Here is a 21,004-nt window from a genome sequence, read left to right as displayed (position 1 = left end):
TTCCGAGTCAAGTGGAAGGATTGAAACAGAGCCTTCAAGGATTCTGTGACAAGCAAGGCTGCAGATTCCTGAACTTGCGATATGTGGTTGAGAACTGTAGGGTCCCCGTGAATGGGTGAGGTGTGCACAACACATCAGAGGCTACTACTCAGGTAGTTAACTGTCTGTGGGGTGAATACAAGGATTTTTTAGATTAGGCAACTCTACCTCCAATCCAGATGATGATAGCTGTAAGAAACTCAAAAGTATCATTGTAAGATCACAAGAAAGCCTTCCACAGGTGAGATGATTAAAAACCTAATGGTAAACTGGCGATTCACTCACAACAATATGCCAGAGTTTGAAGCGCTCATAAAAAGCAGTGGACCTCTAATAATACTAGGTACAGAAACCTGAGATTGATAGCAGGGACATTTTTGGGGAAAATTTGAGTGTATATGGGAAGGATAGGCAAATGGCAAATGGAGGTGGTGTATTTGTTGCAGTAGACAAGAAACTCAAAACCACCAAGATAAAAATTGAAGCCACCTGTGAGATTTTTTGGGTATGACTTTGTAGCAGTTCGCCTGCTTTATTTCCTCCATTTGTTGTCCTCAGTGTCAACATATTGTGTTGCTACACTGGCTGAAGAATGGGGCTTGTAATTTGGACACTGACTATGGTAAATAATGTAGCTGACAGATTCATAATTACGTTTCACAGTCTTTTGGTGTTCACAACTCCCCAATAATACACAGTTATATGGCCAGTGTACTGTTGTTTAACCTTCAATAACACTCATTAATAGGTTACAGGCGAACATCCACATACTGCTACAATGGTTTCCTGTTGAACATCTACAAGCAGTAAAAGCCTAACCACAAAATTCACAGTTATTGAAGAATATAAAGGTATGTCTGGAAGGAGTCACTGTCTTTGTTTTTACACATGGCCTAATTGTTTAACACTTATTCCACAGTTAAGTTGAAGCATTGTTGTCGTTCTAACCAACACAGGTTCCTCGTCTGAAACTCGGCCATGGACTGACTGTCTCGTGACCAAAAACCGAGCCCTTAAATATCCACTCAATAATAGGTACTGAAACTTCACATTGTTCGAAGTTAAATTTACAGAAATTAGGATTAAAACTTAACTCATTAAATTAACTGAATACATAGAAAAACTGTTTTTTCTTTTAACAGTTTCTTCTACTAAGAGGTTTAAGCCGAATTATTTGTTTAAATCATGAAATTAACATATATAGTTATCTGAACTATACTTTTGACAAAACTGTTAATTACTTTGGAATTTTGCTAACATGTTTTCGAATTTAGCCAAATATATACTTTAAGATTACTAACATTTCGTCTTCCAAATATTTATAATTATTACAGAATTTATATTTGTTTATATGTCAATAATGGAATTTACATTACAAAAAAAGCACTGATTTTGCCCTATAACAAAAGATACTAACTAGGCACAGTCAAAATAAATTAAAAAATCAATTACATACCTAAAACTAAGTGCAAAATTAGATCTGGAGTTATATTCTTTAAAACTGAGGGCCAACCTTTCTCTTTTATGAAAATGCAGATTATAGTCGCATATGTTAATGGAAATTAGTTCAAAAATGAAAAAATGAATTTCAGTAGGCAGATGACAAAACAAGCTGATAATTAAAAATATCCCAGCTTGCTTCGTCATAGCTTGTATCAGTGGGGGAGGGGGGGGGTATAAAATGATAATTGGATTCTTCTATTGGTCACCAGAGTCAGCTCCTGAGGTAACTGAAAACTTAAGGAAAAAACCACAGTTCACTAGTACCTAAGTTCCCCAATCATACTGTAATCATCGGTGGAGACTTTAATCATCCAACAGTTAATTGTGTAGCTTACAGTTTTGTAAGCAGTTTGCATAGTAAGACATCCTGTGAATTGTTACAAAATGCCATCTTTGAAAACAACCTAGAACAGACAGTTTGGAACCCTACTCATGATGGAAATATATTGGATCTAATGGCAACAAACAGACTTGACCTCTTTGAAGACATTCATATTGAAACTGGTAACAGTGATCATGACATGGTTGTGACAACAATGATTACCAAAGTACAAATGACCTGTAATACAAGAAGAAAGACATGTATGTTCAGCAAACTAGGTAAAAAATCAGTAGTGTCATACCTCACTGAGCAACTTGAAACTTTCAGCACAGGACAGGAGCCTGTAGAGGAACTACGGTTCAAATTTAAAGGAATAGTTGACCAAGCACTGGATAGATATGTACCCAGTAGAACACTTCATGATGGGAGGGAGCCTCCATCGTATACTGTCACTGTAAAGGAACTGAGAAAGAAACACATATTACTGCATAATAGATGTAAAACAAAGTGTTGGGCTAAAGATAGAGAGATGCTCAATGAAACAGAGATGCTAAATGAAACGCATTTGGCTTTCAAGAGAGCAGTGCATGATGCTTTCAGTGACTTCCATAGCAGAATATTGTCTAGTGATATTTCACAAAACCCAAAAAAGTTATAAAGGCTGTTAGTGGCACCAAAGTTAGTGCCCAGTCTCTAGCGAATGAGGCAGGAACTCAAATTGAGGGCAGCAAAGCAAAATCTGAAATGCTTATTTCCATTGTCAAATGTTCCCTTACAAACGAAAACCGAGGAGAATTGCCCCAGTTTAATCCTTATACCACTGAAAATATGAATGAAATAAGTATTAGTATCAGTGGTGTTGACAAATAGCTGAAATCCTTAAAATTGAACAAAGCTCCAGGGCCCAATGGAGTCCCTGCCAGATTCTATACTGAATTTTCCCCTTATGATTATAATCTGTTGTAGATCTCTCAAACAAAAAATAATGCCCAGTTCTTGGAAAAAAAGCACAGGTCCACCCATTTACAAGAAAGGTAGTAGCAGGGATCCACAAAACTACCGTCCAATATCCTTGACATTGATTTGTTGTAGAATCTTAGAACATATTCTGAGCTCAAACATAGTGAGGTATCTTTCACAGGATGAGCTCCTCAACACCAGTCAGCATGGATTCTGAAAACATCAGTTATGTGAAATCCAGTTTGCACTTTTCTCACATGATCTACTGAAAGCTTGGGATCAAGGCAGTCAGGTAGATGCAGTATTTCTTAATTTCTGAAAAGCATTTGACTCAGTACCACACCTATGGTTATTGTAAAAAATATGATCATATGGGGTATCAAATGAAATTTGTGACAGGATAGAGGACTTTTTGGTAAGGAGGGTGCAGCATGTTACCTCGGATGGAGAGTCATCATCAGATGTAGAAGTAACTTCAGGTCTGCCCCATGGAACTGTGTTGGGACCCTTGCTGTTCATGTTGTAGAGTGATGACCCCGCAGACAATATTAATAGTAACCTTAGACTTTTTTGCAGATATAGCAGTTATCTACAATGAAGTACTATCTGAAAGAAGTTGCATAAGTATTCAATCTGATCTCAATAAAATTCAGAGTGGCCAAAGATTGACAACTTGCTTTAAGTGTTCAGAAATGAAAAATTTTGCACTTCATGAGATGAAAATATGTAGTATCCTATGACTATAATATCAATGAGTCACTGTTCGAACTAGCCAACTCATACAAATACCTGCATCTAACACTTAGTAGGGATATGAAATGGAATGATCATATAGGTTCAGTCATGGGAAAAGCAGGTGGTAGACTTCAGTTTATCAGTAGAATACTGGGGAAGTACAATCAGTCTACAGAGGAGATTGCTTACAAATCGCTCGTGCAACCAGTTCTAGAATATTGCTCAAGTGTGGGATCCATACCAAATAGGACTGACAGGGGATATTGAACGTATACAAAGAAGTGCAACACAAATGATCGCAGGATTTTTGATCCAAGGGAAAGTGTGACAGAGATACTGACGAGCCATAATATGAGCATTTCATAATGGCGTAAGGCCAAAATTGCAATAGTGTAATAAAAACTTATAACAGTCACTGTCGTAAAGATGACATCCATCAAAAAAAATTTTGACTGTGAATTCCAGCTTCAAGTTTATAAACACAGCCATGTATGAGCAATTTTTCAGAATAATCATCACCAGAATAGACACACTTGTCTTATTGTTGGATGAGCTTTTGCATTTCTGTGTTCTAGAGATCTATCGCCTGGGAATGGAACCAGTGTATGACAGTTGTCTTCAGCTCTTTGTCATTGTGAACATACTGACTAGAGGACAGGAATTTCTTAAGGTTGATGAAAAAGTGAAAATCGCTGAGAGCAAGATCAGGAATGTACATTGTATGAACAAACAGCTCCCAGTTGAACCCCTTCAGACCAGTTCTACATCGATCCCTATGTGAAGAAGCATTTTTGTGCATCTGTAGAACACTTTCACAGAGCACCACACACATCCTGTTTTGAATGGCATACCTTAATTTCCACAGCATTTTACAGTAACAGTTAGCATTCACTGTTTCACTTCTGGGGAGGAAGCCAATGAGCAGAATGCCCTTACTGTCCTAGAACACTGTGCACATAACTTTCCACACCTACACAGTCTGTTTAAATTTCATTATGTCCCAAGATCCATTGTGCTGTCACTGCATCAATTGCTGTTTGATGTCCGGGGTAAAATGAGCAACCCACATCTCATTGCCCATGACAATCCTTGGTGTCATCATCATGGTCCCGCTGCAAAAAAGTCAGTGCTGCTCCTAAATACTTCATATCATTTTCGGGTGTGGGCACCCACTTAAAAAACACTTTCTTGAATGGCAGGGGCTTGGTGACAATTTCCTGCAGCAAGAATCACAATACATGTGAAAAATGGCTACTGAGATCCATAATGCACTGCGGCACCAGCTCCACAGGGTCATCATTAATGAGGGACAGTCTCAAACTGCCTTCCTCAATTTGGACATTTTGATGGCTTCGGAAAATAGTCTGCATCCCGTGATGCACTGTCTGTTTCCTTGTGACATTCGACTCATACTTCTCCTACAGCTGACAATAAATTTCTGCCATCACTATATTTTTTGCATTAAGAAACTTTTATCACAGACTAAACCTAACAATCAGCAGGAGAAAGAGTAAGTCACCATCTTAGTCACTGAAGGAATCCTGCTGATAACAATTGAGGCTTCTCCAGTTGTCATAGGATTGTTATGTCAAATTCATGGATTACTCTAGTATAATTGATTAGCAACATTATGGTCATTAGAGTTGCAGCACATGTTCACACAGAAGATGCAGCACAAAATTTACCACAGATTCTCCAAAACTACCATGCCAGTATTTATCTGAATTGATTTGAGGGTCTGTGGTAAACCTTTGTGTGGATGGGGATTTGAGCCCCACTCCACCTGAATATTTCACTTGGCAGATACAGTGTGTATCTGTTTTTGAATTATTACAAAGGCAATTCAGTTGGGGGAATGGATACTGTTGTCACAAAATTTTAATATTGTAGCAGAAATACCATTATAGTCAAAAGAATTTCATCTTCTTAATGATCTTTTGTACTTTTTAATCTTTTCAGTTATTGTATATTTGAAGGTATTGTTGTTGTTTTACTTTTCAGTCCAGAGACTGGTTTATGCAGCTCTCCATTCTACTCTATACAGTGCAAGCTTCTTCATCTCCTAATAACAACTACACCCTACATCCTTCTGAATCTGCTTAGTGTATTCATCTCTAGGTCTCCCTCTACAATTTTTACCCTCCACACTGCCCTCCAGTATTAAATTGGTGATCTCTTGTTGACTCAGAACATGTCCTACCAAACGATACCTTCTTTTAGTCTAGTTGTGCCACAAATTCCTCTTCTCCCCAATTCAGTTCAGTACCTCCTCATTAGTTACATGATCCATCAATCTAATCTTCAGCATTATTCTGTAGCACCACATTTTGAAGGTTTCTATTCTCTTCTTGTCAAAACTGTTTATTATCCATGTTTCCCTTCCATGCATAGCTACACTCCATACAGATGCTTCAGAAAAGATTTCCTGACACATATACTCGATACCAACAAATTTCTCTTCTTCAGAAGTGTTTTCCTTGTCATCGCCAATCTACATTTTATATCCTCTCTACTTCGACCATCATCAGTTATTTTGCTCCCCAAATTGCAAACTTCATCTGCTACTTTAAGTGTCTCGTTTCCTAATCTAATTCCTTCAGCATCCCCTGATTTTTCTGTACATCAATATATATCTATATATCAATAAATTCAATGAATCTACTTTTGATTGTTTGTTGTGCCATCATTTCCTCATAAAAGTTGTCAGGGGTATGTGACATTGTTTGAGTACATATATTGTTAATTACTGCTTCATATTCTGCTTTGTTTGTTGTAAAACTGAGTGTATTCTTTTTGCCTTTTGTAATAGGTTGGAGGTTTTCCTAATACTATTGGTAACAAAGTTTCAGCTTTTGATCCCTGTAACTCAGGCAGGTTCCTCTCTTCTTCGTCTAAATTTGTGTACTCTCTAATAGTATCCATCATCTATCCTTGGTTTTGTTCAATTTTTACCATCTTGGGTAAATACATTGGGACTCAGAATGGTTCAGGACAGTACATGAAGAGCCGCAATGTTCTCTCTGTGAGTTCTTTCTACACATCCTGATACAGTCATTTGGTATATTATTGTCATGCAGTATTTTCTTTTATTGTTATAACTTGACTAATCGGTATTTCTTATTGTCAACATTTTACCTCCATGTTCAAATAATTCACTTATTTGCTTTTATATCAGAACTACTTTAGATACGTGAGTCTAAAAATAAGTTAGTCGTGCCTCTTGTAATGTCCAGGAACTACTATTGGAAATTTGCTGTGGGAAATAATCCAGGGTATGTTGCATTGAGAATATTGAAGTTGATTACATGAGGGTGAGTCAAATGAAAACCTTAAATATTTTTTAAATATTATTTATTGTGCAGAAGTGGTACAAAGCTGTATCACTTTTCAACAGAATTTCCCCCACACTCAATGCAAGTCCTCCAGCGCTTACAAAGTGCATAAATTCCTTTAGAAAAAAATTCTTTTGGTAGTCCGTGCAACCACTCATGCACCGCGTGGTGTACCTCTTCATCAGAACGGAACTTCTTTCCTCCCATTGCTTCTTTGAGTGGTCCAGACATATGGAAATCACTTGGGGTACGGTCTGGTGAGTATGGTGGATGAGGAAGACACTCAAAATGCAGGTCTGTAATTGTTGCAACTGTTGTAGGGGCAGTGTAGGGCCTTGCCTTGTCATGTTGCAAAAGGACACCTGCTGACAGCAATCCACGTTGCTTTGATTTGATTACAGGCCGCAGATGATTTTTTAGGAGATCTGTGTATGATTTACTGGTGACAGTGGTCCCTCTAGGCATGTAATGCTCCAAAATGACTCCTTTTTCATCCCAAAAGAGAGTCAGCATAACCTTCCCTGCTGATGGTTCTGTTCAAAATTTCTTTGGTTTTGGTGATGAGGAATGGTGCCATTCCTTACTCACTCTCTTCATTTCCGGTTAGTGGAAGTGAACCCAGGTATCGTCCCCAGTAACGATTCTTGCAAGGAAGCCATCACCTTCTCGTTCAAAGCACCGAAGAAGTTCTTCACAAGCATCAACACGTCGTTCTCTCATTTCAGGAGTCAGCTGCCATGGTACCCATCTTGCAGACACTTGTGGAAATGGAGCACATCATGCACAATGTGGTGTGCTGACCCATGACTAATCTGTAAACATGCTGCAATGTCATTCAGTGTCACTCGGCAGTTTTCCTTCACTATGGCTTCAACTGCTGCAATGTTCTGTGGAGTCACAACTCATTGTGCCTGACCTGGATGAGGAGCATCTTCCACTGAAGTCACACCATTTGTAAACTTCCTACGCCATTCATAGACTTGCTGCTGTGACAAACATGCATCTCCTTACTGAGCCTTCATTCGTCGATTAATTTCAATGGGTTTCACACCTTCACTACTCAAAAACCGAATAACAGAACACTGTTCTTCCCTGGTGCAAGTTGCAAGTGGGGCAGCTATCTTTATACTGATACTGCGATTGTATGTGTGCATTTGCACTATGCTGCCACCTACAGGCCATTCTGCATGCTGTTTGTAGCACGCTTACCAACTTACAGGATAACGGCACGAAATTTCGATTTGTTATTACAAATTTAAGGTTTTCATTTTACTCACCCTCATATTCCATTTGACCTTCCATTTCCCTGGGGTGAAAGTAGAATATTATCCATTTATTTAGGAAACCTTTTCCACTTTGGCGAAATATGCAAAATATCATACTAAATATTTCCCCAAGGCATGCTGAGTGAGGTGATGCAGTGAGCCAGGCACAGGATTCACAATTTGGAGGACATAATTAAAAACCTTAACAGGCCATCTAGATTTAGGTTTTCAATAGGTTTCCTAAAATTCTATGTGTGAGTATCAATCCCGATGCAGTCTCCGGAGATTCTCTGCCATGAGAAAAGAACAGTCTTTGGACTGCGCAGAGGGTAATGCCATCTGAGTCTCAGTCCAAGACTGTTGTGTGTATTTACATTGTCTAATAAAGTTCACAAAAATGTACCCAATGCATTGTAGTCAGAAATACTGGTGCGTACTACAATCTACTGACAGCTTAAAGTGAATGTGATTTCTTTGAAAAGAACACTGTTGATTTTCTGCCTTTTCCTTGTCAGTCCTAACCTTGTGCTCCCACCTTTAATGACCTTGACCTTTAAAGGATATTTGAATAACCTCTTTTACTAAGTGGTGGAAACATAAGGGGGCCACCCGCATTGCCACCTGCGCCACCCCCACCTGTCAGCCCACAAGCTATTCATTCGTTTCTTTCGTCAGTTGACTCGACTGAATCGAGTTATCGAGTAGTTGTACATTCCAAAGTAGCACGCGTGTCTGCATCATCATATTTTATATGTTTCTGTTTAGCATATAGATAGGTAACACGTACCTACGAGAACGCATTATTGTGGCCAAGATGGACACGAAGCCCATGCCTACTACAGTAGTACAAGTTTATATGCCTACTAGCTCTGCAGATGACGAAGAAATTGATGAAATGTATGATGAGATAAAAGAAATTATTCAGATAGTGAAGGGAGATGAAAATTTAATAGTCATGGGTGACTGGAATTCGACAGTAGGAAAAGGGAGAGAAGGAAATGTAATAGGCGAATATGGATTGGGGGTAAGAAATGAAAGAGGAAGCCGCTTGGTAGAATTTTGCTCAGAGCATAACTTAATCATAGCTAACACTTGGTTCAAGAATCATGAAAGAAGGTTGTATACATGGAAGAAGCCTGGAGATACTAGAAGGTATCAGATAGATTATATAATGGTAAGACAGAGATTTAGGGACCAGGTCTTTAATTGTAAGACATTTCCAGGGACAGATGTAGACTACACCAGAGGTTGTACAGAGTCAGGGAGAGCATAAGGGAACAATTGACAGGAATGGGGAAAAGAAATACAGTAGAAGAAGAATGGGTAGCTTTGAGGGATGAAATACTGAAGGCAGCAGAGGTTCAAGTAGGTAAAAAGACGAGGGCTAGTGGAAATCCTTAGGTAACAGAAGAAATATTTAACTTAATTGATGAAAGGAGAAAATATAAAAATGCAGTATATGAAGCAGGCAAAAAGGAATACAAAGTCTCAAAAATGAGATTGACAGGAAATGCAAAATGGCTAAGCAGGGATGGCTAAAGGACAAATGTAAGGATGTAGAGGTTTATCTCACTATGGGTAAGATACATACTGCCTACAGGAAAATTAAAAAGACCTTTGGAGAAAAGAGAACCACTTGTATGAATATCAAGAGCTCAGAGGGAAATCCAGTTCTAAGCAAAGAAGGGAAAGCAGAAAGGTGGAAGGAGTATGTAGAGGGTCTATACAAGGGTGATGTATTTGAGGACAATATTATGGAAATGGAGGAGGATGTAGATGAAGATGAAATAGGAGATATGATACTGCATGAAGAGTTTGACAGAGCACTGAAAGACCTGAGTCAAAACAAGGCCCCAGGATTAGACAACATTCCATTAGAATTACGACAGTCTTGGGAGAGCCAGTCCTGACAAAACTCTACCATCTGGTGAGCAAGATGTATGAGAAAGGCGAAAAACCCTCAGACTTCAAGAAGAATATAATAATTCCAATCCCAAAGAAAGCAGGTGTTGACAGATGTGAAAATTGCCGAACTATCAGTCTAATAAGTCACAGCTGCAAAATAATAATGCGAATTCTTTACAGACGAATGGAACAACTGGTAGAAACCAACCTCGGGGAAGATCACTTTGGATTCCGTAGAAATATTGGAACACATGACACAATACTGACCCTATGACTTATCTTAGAAAATAGGTTAAGGAAAGGCAAACTTACATTTCTAGCATTTGTGGACTTAGAGAAAGCTTTTGACAATGTTGACTGGAATACTCTCTTTCGAATTCTGAAGGTGGCAGGGGTAAAATACAGGGAGCGAAAGGCTATTAACAATTTGTACAGAAACCAGATGGCAGTTATAAGAGTCGAGGGACATGAAAGAGAAGCAGTGGTTGGGAAGGAAGTGAGACAGGGTTGTAGCCTCTCCCCAATATTATTCAATCTGTATATTGAGGAAGCAGTAAAGGAAACAAAAGAAAAATTTGGAGTAGGTAGTAAAATCCATGGAGAAGAACTTTGAGGTTCGCCGATGACATTGTAATTCTGTCAGAGACAGCAAAGGACTTGGAAGAGCAGTTGAACAGAATGGACAGTGTCTTGAAAGGAGGATATAAGATGAACATCAACAAAAGCAAAACAAGGATAATGGAATGTAGTCGAATTGCATCGGGTGATGCTGAGGGAATTAGATTAGGAAATGAGACACTTAAAGTAGTAAAGGAGTTTTGCTATTTGGGGAGCAAAATAACTGATGATGGTCGAAGTAGAGAAGATATAAAATGTAGACTGGCAATGGCAAGGAAAGTGTTTCTGAAGAAGAGAAATTTGTTAACATCGAGTATAGATTTAAGTGTCAGGAAGTCGTTTCTGGAAGTATTTTTATGGAGTGTAGCCATGTATGGAAGTGAAACATGGACGATAAATGGTTTGGACAAGAAGAGAATAGAAGCTTTTGAAAGTGGTGCTACAGAAGAATGCTGAAGATTAGATGGGTAGATCACATAACTAATGAGGAGGTATTGAATAGAATTGGGGAGAAGAGAAGTTTGTGGCACAGCTTGACTAGAAGAAGGGATCGGTTGGTAGGACATGTTCTGAGACATCAAGGGATCACCAATTTAGTATCGGAGGGCAGCATGGAAGGTAAAAATCGTAGAGGGAGACCATGAGATGAATACACTAAGCAGATTCAGAAGGATGTAGGTTGCAGTAGGTACTGGGAGATGAAGAAGCTTGCACAGGATAGAGTAGCATGGGGAGCTGCATCAAACCAGTCTCAGGACTGAAGACCACAAGAACAACAAACAACCTATGAGAAAAGTCGTGGCCATTCTAATGATCTTGATATGTTATTTTGCCTGGCATTTGTCCAAGGAAAGTCCTAGATCTGACTGTCCAACTTTTTACATGCTGTACGAAATATTTGCTTGTCATTGTTCATCTATTGCTACAGTAGAAAGAAGTTTTTCAACATTGTGACATACAAAGACATGGCTGAGGTCGACAGTGGAGGGGGATTGACATAATGGCTTAGCTCTGTTGAACACTCACCCTGACATTGATTGTCCTATTGATGATGTAATTAACCAATTTGCCTGGAAGATAAAGTGCATAGAACTCATCATTTAAGGAAGAGAACCACAATTGTAACTTTTTTATATCATAAGATGGCATTGTCTGGTATATGTGTATAATCAGTTTAAATAAAACTTTCTTAAACTTTGCATGGGACTTGATTATTTTTTATTACGGTAAAAGTAAAGGTATCAAGATATCTTTAGCGCCCCCTCCTTGAGGTTTATCTGTATCTTTCACTTCTCTTACTAGAAGCATTTAGATGAAAATTATGACATATTTGATGAGACCAATTCATGTGCATTGAAATATTCACATATACTTTACTCTTCTTTTAATTATTGTCCAAGCTCATCGGCAATGCCCTCCACAGAATACTTCATTCAAAGCATGTAATGATAAACACTATTCTCTTTCTGTCTGCTTCAGAATCTGCTTTTCTCATAGGCCAGCTGGCCACTCATTACTAAGTTTTTGTATAGTTAGAAACATTGGCAAGCCAATAATAAACTATCAGTAGATATGAGAATAAATGTGTAACTTTATAATAATTCTGCAACTTGAATTTTTCCTAACTTTCATGTAGCTCCAGCTTAATAATGAAACAGTGAATTTTTTCTCTGTTTTCTTAATGATTATGTATGCGGCCAGTCGCTTGATGTTTACTGTTGTCCTTAAGATATGTGAACTGTTAATTTGTTCTAATCATAAGTTACCAAAATAGCAAATAATTTTTTGCCACAGATGAATGACGTACATGACTATGGAGGGTCATGGAAGCGATTGTATATAGAACGGCATCTGCAAGATGAATTGGAGATGATGCCTGTGGAAAATTTTGTTGGTCAGGAGGTTGCAGTGCTTGTTTCTCTGTGTTCCTCATATGTGCATCGCCTACGTCTACGGCAGCTTAAGGTTGCCCGATTGCCCCCATTGATGGAGGGGCCTGATGAATGTTCCACTGAACTTCCTCCCATGAATCATATAGATCTTGCACTCATCATCAGAGGTCTTACAGAACTTGAGGTGTGTAAATATTGACAGCATCATATTGACACCTAGATATATAGGAAGTGTCCTAACATGCCGTCTTTGGTTAATCCAGTTTATAGAAAGTGTATCTGATGTAAATATGACTGGTAAAAGACCTTTTGTCCAAAAGTTGCTTGCAAACAGCCATGCATACAAATTATATATGCCTTTTTCATTTTATAAAGCCACCAAGTGATGGAGATATAATCCTCCAAAATGTGTAGATGGAAGAGCAATAAGTATGACTGGTAACGGTAGTTTGTATTTTCAAATTCATCATTTATTTTTGCCTCCTCATGCACCATCAGAACATCACCCAATGTGTTTTATCAATATGACAGCAGATATATGTGTTACATAAGGTATTAAATTTGTGAACTTACTTCTATTTAATGTGTAAAGGAGTTTTCTGATGATACCGATATTTAAACAGACGTATTAAGCAATCTTTTCCATCACCTTAAGCAATTTATTATGTGTAAAACACATTGATTTTTTCTGTTTGTTTTTCCTAAGTAAATATGAGTCCAAACTGGCTATTGTTTCATGATTGTGTGTAGAACCATTACTGAAATACTTACAGATGTTTTTGCTGATATGAACAACAGGTTGGTAAGTGTACTCATTTTGTGCAGTAAGGATGCCCATATTTTAAGATAGTTCTTTACAGTGAGCCCGACTACTACTTCTAGTCATTATTCTTACTGCCCTTTTCTACAGTTTAAGAACTGTATCAATATTTGTGCCATTGATCCCAGAGAATAATCCCATATCTAAGGACTTAGTGTTCATAGGAATAGTATCCCACATCAAGACACTGGCTGTTACAAACTGTTGATAGTGCCCTAAGCACGTAACATGCTGATGACATTCTTTTGGTCACTATCTCTGTGTTTGTTCCATATTATTTGACAATCAGTATTCATCACTGAAAGTTTTTTGTTTGTTCCACAATGTTTATCGTGTATGCTCAATTTGGCATAGTTCAAATGGCTCTGAGCACTATGGGACTCAACTGCTGAGGTCATTAGTCCCCTAGAACTTAGAACTAGTTAAACCTAACTAACCTAAGGACATCACAAACATCCATGCCCGAGGCAGGATGCGAACCTGCGACCGTAGCGGTCTTGCGGTTCCAGACTGCAGCGCCTTTAACCGCACGGCCACTTCGGCCGGCTTGGCATAGTTGCTTTCCCACTTTAAGCTGAGGTGAATGCTGGTGTTTTTTATATGTTTAGTGTTACTTTATCACATACTGACCAACTGTGAATATCCTTGAGGGTTTCATTTGTCTTCTCTATTAGGAGTTCTGGTGACAATAATGTTAGTGTCATTAGTAAAGAGAACTTTTCTCCTTGTCTTATATTGCCTGTATGGTCTTGGATAGTTATTAAGGACAAAATTGGACCCAATGCATTATTCTGATGCACTTTTATGTTTATATATTTCTTGTCTGTGTATTGTTTTATTAAAAATCTGTGAACTCTGCCTATTTTCTGTGTAAAACTGGAACCACTCATTGTCTATTCCTGTTATGCATAATGCTTCTAATATGATTAGTAGTGTTTTGTTGTCACTGTTGACAGTGACAAAAGCCTTGGACAGGTCTAAGAATATGCCTGTAACACATCTTTGACAGGAGCTTTTGTAAACACTGTAGTAGCCGTTATTGTCCTCCTTCCTCTTGAAAAACCAAACTGCGCTTTGTTGACAAAGTACCTCATTTAGTGTATGCGTGTGTAAGTGCACAACTTGTGCATGTTTAGGAACTCTGAAAAATATCTGAATTAAAGAACTCATTTATTATTTGTGTTAATGGATTTGTATGTTATCTATGCATGCTTCAGAAGACTGGAAATGCATCTATGCTTGCTCACTTTTTACTACTTTAATTTCTGTTTATTTTCCTGACTTCAAGTTTGGTTGTGAGAAACATCATCATTATACTAGCTGTGAAAATTATTGTGGATGCTACATCTCCTTTAGGAAGATTTTGCTGCAACTTCTCTGCAGTACCAAAGAATAAATCCTCAGGAATTTGCCAATTCCTGAGGATTTTATATTTCTCTATCCACATCTTTGCCTTGTGTGTTATGACACTTGTCTGCCTTTTCCAATTTCATATTTTATGATATCCAATATTACTTTGCTTTTATTTTCTGCATCATAGAATGTTTTTTCATTGAATGACTTTTCTGCAGCAAGCAGTACCTTTTGTACATTTGGTAGTTCATTAGTGAAGTGCTTTTGTAAAGAACTGAGAAATTTAAGTGCCTGGGAGGACTTTCTAATACTCGTAGTTACCCATTTATTTTCCTCAGAATGGCTAACTTTGGAAATGTCTTCTTAAAAATTAAATAGTTTGCACAATTTAGAGAATTTAGTATTTACATTATGTCAACAAAAGTCATCTGTTATAATTATTTTTTAATTTCTATTTTTTACTTTTTCAATTGTTATTAATTATATAATATATAAAATGTTCTATTTAGTATCTACATTGTGTTACATTCACATTTTAGCCAAGGTTTTATTTGCCAATGACAGAAGAAGAATGTATTTTACATTCCAAGAAGACCCTTTTGTAGGCCTGCACTTTCGTGGATTCTACCAAACCCGTTTTTAGCTTTATTATCTGACTAATAATCAAAGAGGCCAAGACCTTTTCTAAATGCTTTATAATTTTCCTCATCAATCTCTGTAAGTATGTAGTCTGAGACAGATTCTATGCTTTTTGATACACTAATAGCAGTGTTTACTATTTGTACTGTGACAAAAGTGTTCAAAATGTTTAGGAAGTTATCACTAATTTCACTGACACTTCATGTCTCCACATATTATCATGTTAGTTTTAGGGGCTGATACTCTTTTCAGGACTTCAGTTAATTTGTTGAAGTTAGTGTCCACATTACCACCAGGTGAGCAGTGCATACACAAAATGATAAACTGTTTATGGATGTCTAGCTTTGTTAGCTCAGTGGCTGTAAGTTCAAAATGTTTATCTACACTGATCTTGATCAGATCTTCTCTAGCTTTGAAATATGTTCTACTTCTGATATAAATAGACAATCCCCCATCCTTTATTGTAGTTCTATGGTAGAAACTTACACATTCATATGACAATAGCACTGTATGCTGTATGTCAGTGTCACTACAAATAACTTTAGTAGGTAATATGAATATCTCCCTCACTTCTCCAGAAGAAGTAATGTCTAAAATAAAAAACGTGCCGTGGTTATGATGAAACATGAGCTGAATTAATTAAAGGGTTACAATGAAATGAATACCCCCAGCTGCATACTGGCATTGATATAAGTCAACGGGGACAGTTGAAAATGTATGCCCTGACCGGGACTTGAACGCGGGATCTCCTGCTTACATGGCAGATGCTCTATCCATCTGAGCCACCGAGGACAGAGGATAGTGCAACTGCAGGAACTTATCACTGGCATGCCTCCCGTGAGACTCACAAGTCCAATTTCACTTTTGCCAGCACTTTTAAAGAATTGTAGAAAATAAAACATTTACAAGTAGCTTCTTAACCACCTGATTACAAATAAAGTCACGGTTTGTATTTCTACATGAGTCTGATGTTTATAAGGCTATTTAGACATATAGAAATAATGTATTTAATTCATTAGACAATAAATTACAGGACATTACTATATTCTGTGTGACTGTGTAAATCACACTTTCTTCACCTTCTGCATTGTGGGTTTCTATTAGATCTGTTGCCAAAGTAAACAGGGAGCAAGTTGTCAGACAGTCGTCACTTTGAATGTAGCCATCCAGACTACATGAAATGTTTTGAATTTGAATTAATTTAGCAATTGTTACTGCATTTCCTTGAGCTTCAGTGAATACAGAAGCATCTTGTTTATCACCTCCAAAGCCTACTTTGTTGGAGCACTTGGCAGCAGTTTCAGGCTTCGTTTCCCTTATTACCAAGCCAATCCAGTGTACTGCAACCACAACAAAAACTGATTGTGCAAGAGCAAAGGCTCTTTCTGCTTCTTCATCACTAAGAATAAGGGACTGCATCAATAATTGCCTATAGTGAGACTTGAATGTGTAAATAAGCCTCTGGTCCATGGGTGGTGTGATGCTGGTTGAACCTGGTGTGTTCCAAGCCAACTTCACATTTGATAACTTGGCTTTTGGGTGGCAGGTTGTATTGTCTAGGAAAAGGAGAACTTGGTGATATCCTTTCTTGATTTTCACATTGAAAAAGCCCAGCCACTCTTCCATAATACCACTTACTATCCACATCTGTTTATTGCTTCACTGTGTGAGTGGAAGCTTACTGACACCTATGTTTTTGAAACAGAAGGGTTTTGCCATCTTTCTAATCACCTGTGGTTTCTCCATTTCACCCAACATGTTGCCACACAGCAGATTAGTGAGTCTGTTCATTGATATTTTTCCATTGATGCACTTTTTATCTCTATTACTACAGATTTTGAAGGCAGTGCGCAATAAAATAAACATATTCCATTGACACTGAACACATATTTTGGGTCATAATTCCCATTTAGTTTGTGCAATATTGTCTTCTATTCTGTTGCTACATTTTCCTGCACATCTGTAGCTTCCCCATGCACTTCATTCTACACAAAGTTGTGTCTGGCTTTGAGTGTCCAGTCATCTTGTAGATGCCTTAAATTCCATGTTTCCAAACTCTTAGTGATTTTCAGAGCCTCACTCAGAAACATTGGTTGAGACAAAGGTAAGTTTTTTGCCTGCACCGTTACAAATCATTCCTGCACTATCTTGTTAATTTCTTCATTTCCTGTCTTCTTCACCTTTCTGTATCTTGTCCTCATTTCTCAAAGCTCCATAAAAATTTTGTTTTACAGCATTGGAAATGCAAGATTATTTTGTTCATAGAGGGTTCTTTCTCACGCATCTCAGTTACCTTAATCTTTTATTAATTATTAGCAATACATACTTTTTGTTCAGAAGCATTTTGTCTCTTAAAGTGCTACAAGTCAACTGAAATGGGCAAAGAATAGTGCAGGTAGTGCATTTCCTTGGACTCCTTGACCTTGTTGGATAAAACCATTGCTAATGAAACTACAGTCACCTCTTTCACATTACAGGATTGTCAGGAATGTACAATCTTCTGTTAAAATCAGCTTCTTTGCCTAGACATGTATAACTAAGGTATACTGTATTACCAGTACAGTAGTACTGTGTATACAATGTGTGATCGTGTGTGTTGTGTGTGTGTGTGTGTGTGTGTGTGTGTGTGTGTGTGTGTGTGTACTCATGTTCCTAATGTACATTGGCACTTTCAGTTGTTCCAAATATTTAGGGTATTGTTGACAGCTGAAAAGGCTATATGTGTTTTTGAGAACTCAGCAAATTTTTACTTTCCAAAAAGATGTGTCAAACAATTTGCATTAAATTTTTCCTGAAAATGGAATAAAGTGCAGCACTACATTTAAAATGTTGACTGTAGCTTTTGGTGGATCTACTGTGAATAAGACAAGAGTTTATGAGTGGGGTAAATGTATGAAAGAGGGTCAAGAAAATGCTAAAGACAAAGACTGCCCAGGACGCCCTAGCACATCAGTTACTGACAACACTGTGGAAGAAGTAAAGAAACTGGTTCTGGAAAATCACTGAATCACCGTCATGCCAAGCAATTTATTTGAATGTTTTGGGCATGAAACATGTAGCAGCAAAGTTTGTTCCGAAATTGTTGAATTTTGACCAAAAAATGATGTGGAGTATGCATTGCTCAGGAATTGGCGAATGAAGTTGACAATGATTCATAACTTCTAAAGCAGTTTATAACAGGTGATAAGGGATGGGTATGACATTGAGACAAAGGCTCAGTTATCTCGCTGGAAACCACTTGAAAAGCCAAGACTGAAAAAAATTGGACAAGTTCGGTCACATGTGAAGGTTATTCTCCATGTTTTCTTCAATTAAAGTGGAATAGTCCATCATGAGTTCCTGCCTTACGGTCATACAGTCAGTAAAGAATACTACCTGGAAGTCATGCACCATTTGCATGAAGCAATCTGGAGAAAATGACCAGAACTAAAGCAAAACTACACGTGGAAACTGCATCACAATAGTTCTCCCACTCATACCCCAATGCTTGTTCATGATTTTTTTGGCAGGAAAGAAAACTGTTATGTTGCCTTAGGATATTCATAGGACATGGCCCCCTGCCACTTCTTTGTATTCCTGAGTGTGAAGGGAATGGTGAAAGGATGTCATTTTGCCACCATTGATGAGATGAAAACATAATCACAGAAGGAGCTGTACTCTGTAATGAAAAATGAGTACTGGAGGAGTTTCCAAGATTGGAAAAAGTGCTGGTATAACTGTATTATATATGAGGGGTATTACTTTGAAGGGGACAAAGTTTATGGTGAATAAATGAAATACTTAAGAAAAACAAAAATTCCTGTTACTTTTTGATCACAAAATGTAAGATTTTCTTTCACATTATACAATGAAGTATTAATTATGTCTTAAATTTGCATTCCGTTTCTGTGTTAGGCATGTTCCACATATAAAAAAAAATTGACACATAAAAAGAGTATTGGATGTGCGGGGACTGAAATACTTGCCAGTTTGTCCAGATTTCTGAATTACACACATTCCAATTTGATCAAGTTTAGCTGTATTTGTAATCATGAGGCCAATGGTCTGCAGAGCCAGTGATCACTGGCAGCTCTTGCACTGCCGCCTGCTGGCATAGGCTGCATACATGATTAAGCTCTGTCATCTGGTGACGTAACTCCTTCAAGGTTAGGCCACATGGTATACCATTGCTGTGAGAAAGGTTGTCAGTCTATAGCACGTACATCCCATACACAGCATCCATCCCTCTGCCCCACACCCCATCCTCCAAGAAAGAGATGGTGTAGCACATCTTGATGCCTGAGAAAACTGTTGCTTCTTTATCGGCCGCCTGTGGAACTGGTGACCCCAGCGAGCTGAGGTCACTGTCCATCGGAGTTGCTGTCTGGACCAGGGTCTGGCTGACCTTGCCAGAGGCCGGAGGGTATGGACCTTATAGCTGCGGCAGTTCTGCTGTGCTGTCGTAGGTTTGTGGAGGGGGAACAACCAACTTGGGATCAAAAGAATGTGATAATCCACTGCTAGGAGGTATCACTGTTTTCTGTGGGTGCACCTGATTAATACGCTTGAGACAAATGAAGCCATTGTAAAGTTGTACTTCCACCATGGCTTTTCCTAATAAATGGGCAACAACCGCCAGGGCTCAGCAGTGGTTATTCTTAAAGAAAACTATTGCCCAAATTGTATCTTCGACAGAGTAGTAGTGGGGCTAAAACCATGGATAGGGAGATGGAGATCTTTTAGGATGGAGAGTTTGGACCAATACTGCTGTCTGTGGGTTTTTTGGCAGAGCTGATGGCATTCTGAGTGGTTGAGGGACTTTATTTGGCAGGGCTGATGCCATGCTGAGGGGTTGAGTGATAAGAGACTAAAACAGAATGAGGGCTTCATTTAAATTATCATGAATGTGCAGACAAAGTTTTCCACTAATCGTTAGATGCAGGATGAAAAGATGCTATGTGCACTTGCAATGCTATTGGAAAAATAAAAAGAGGTAAATTCAGAAGATGTGAACTGAGGTCTGTTGTTGATAACTGTGGTTTGTGGGAGACATTCAATATAGTGACCATGATAAACCATGAACAGCCAAGGAAGGGGCCTGTAAAGTCTAAATGGGGTCATGATCAGGGCACTGAATCATCAGGCCACCTGAAGTATATGCAAGCATGTGCTGGCTGTTTGCTTTGGCAGGTTTTGCATGCTGCCACCATATTGACAGTATCTGCTTGGATCCCTTGCCACTACATATGTTGATGTACCAGCCTCTTGGTGAGCACCCCTTTCCCCTGCACTGGACCTGATGTAGGAGGGACAGGATGCAGTACTTCCAAGTGGATGGGATCACAATGTGGGTGTGACCACTTTTTCCTTGCAACAAAAGGACTCCATTGAAGGTGGAGAACTCATGGCACTTATTCCAGAATGCTTGACCTTGCGGATGAACCAACTGTTTCCAATCTGTCGGCCAACCTCAGTGCACTAGATGGCATAATTTGCAGTTAACCAGCTCTCCCAACGAGTGAGAGGTAATTATTTGTGCATCCAAGTGAAGGGTGGCTACAAATTCTTCTGCTTCTGTGTCTGTATGGCAACACACCTCTGGTTCTGAATTGAATTAGGAGTGATGTGGCAATTTGGTCAGC

At 38.4% G+C, this 21,004-nt stretch overlaps 1 protein-coding gene across 1 annotated transcript in view; it reads left to right on the top strand.

Annotated features, from left to right (window-relative positions):
• LOC126204149 (dynein regulatory complex subunit 5) overlaps window positions 1-21,004 on the top strand; it is a 139,626-nt gene that overhangs the window by 15,977 nt on the left and 102,645 nt on the right. Inside the window, exon 4 of the mRNA XM_049938558.1 lies at window positions 12,474-12,755. Coding sequence (XP_049794515.1) covers window positions 12,474-12,755 — 282 coding nt within the window. The remainder of the gene's footprint in view (window positions 1-12,473; window positions 12,756-21,004) is intronic.

This window comes from Schistocerca nitens, chromosome 9 (genome assembly GCF_023898315.1).
Source record: "Schistocerca nitens isolate TAMUIC-IGC-003100 chromosome 9, iqSchNite1.1, whole genome shotgun sequence".
NCBI classification, from domain to species: Eukaryota; Metazoa; Arthropoda; class Insecta; order Orthoptera; family Acrididae; genus Schistocerca; species Schistocerca nitens.
This window is presented reverse-complemented; position numbering and strand designations above follow the sequence as displayed.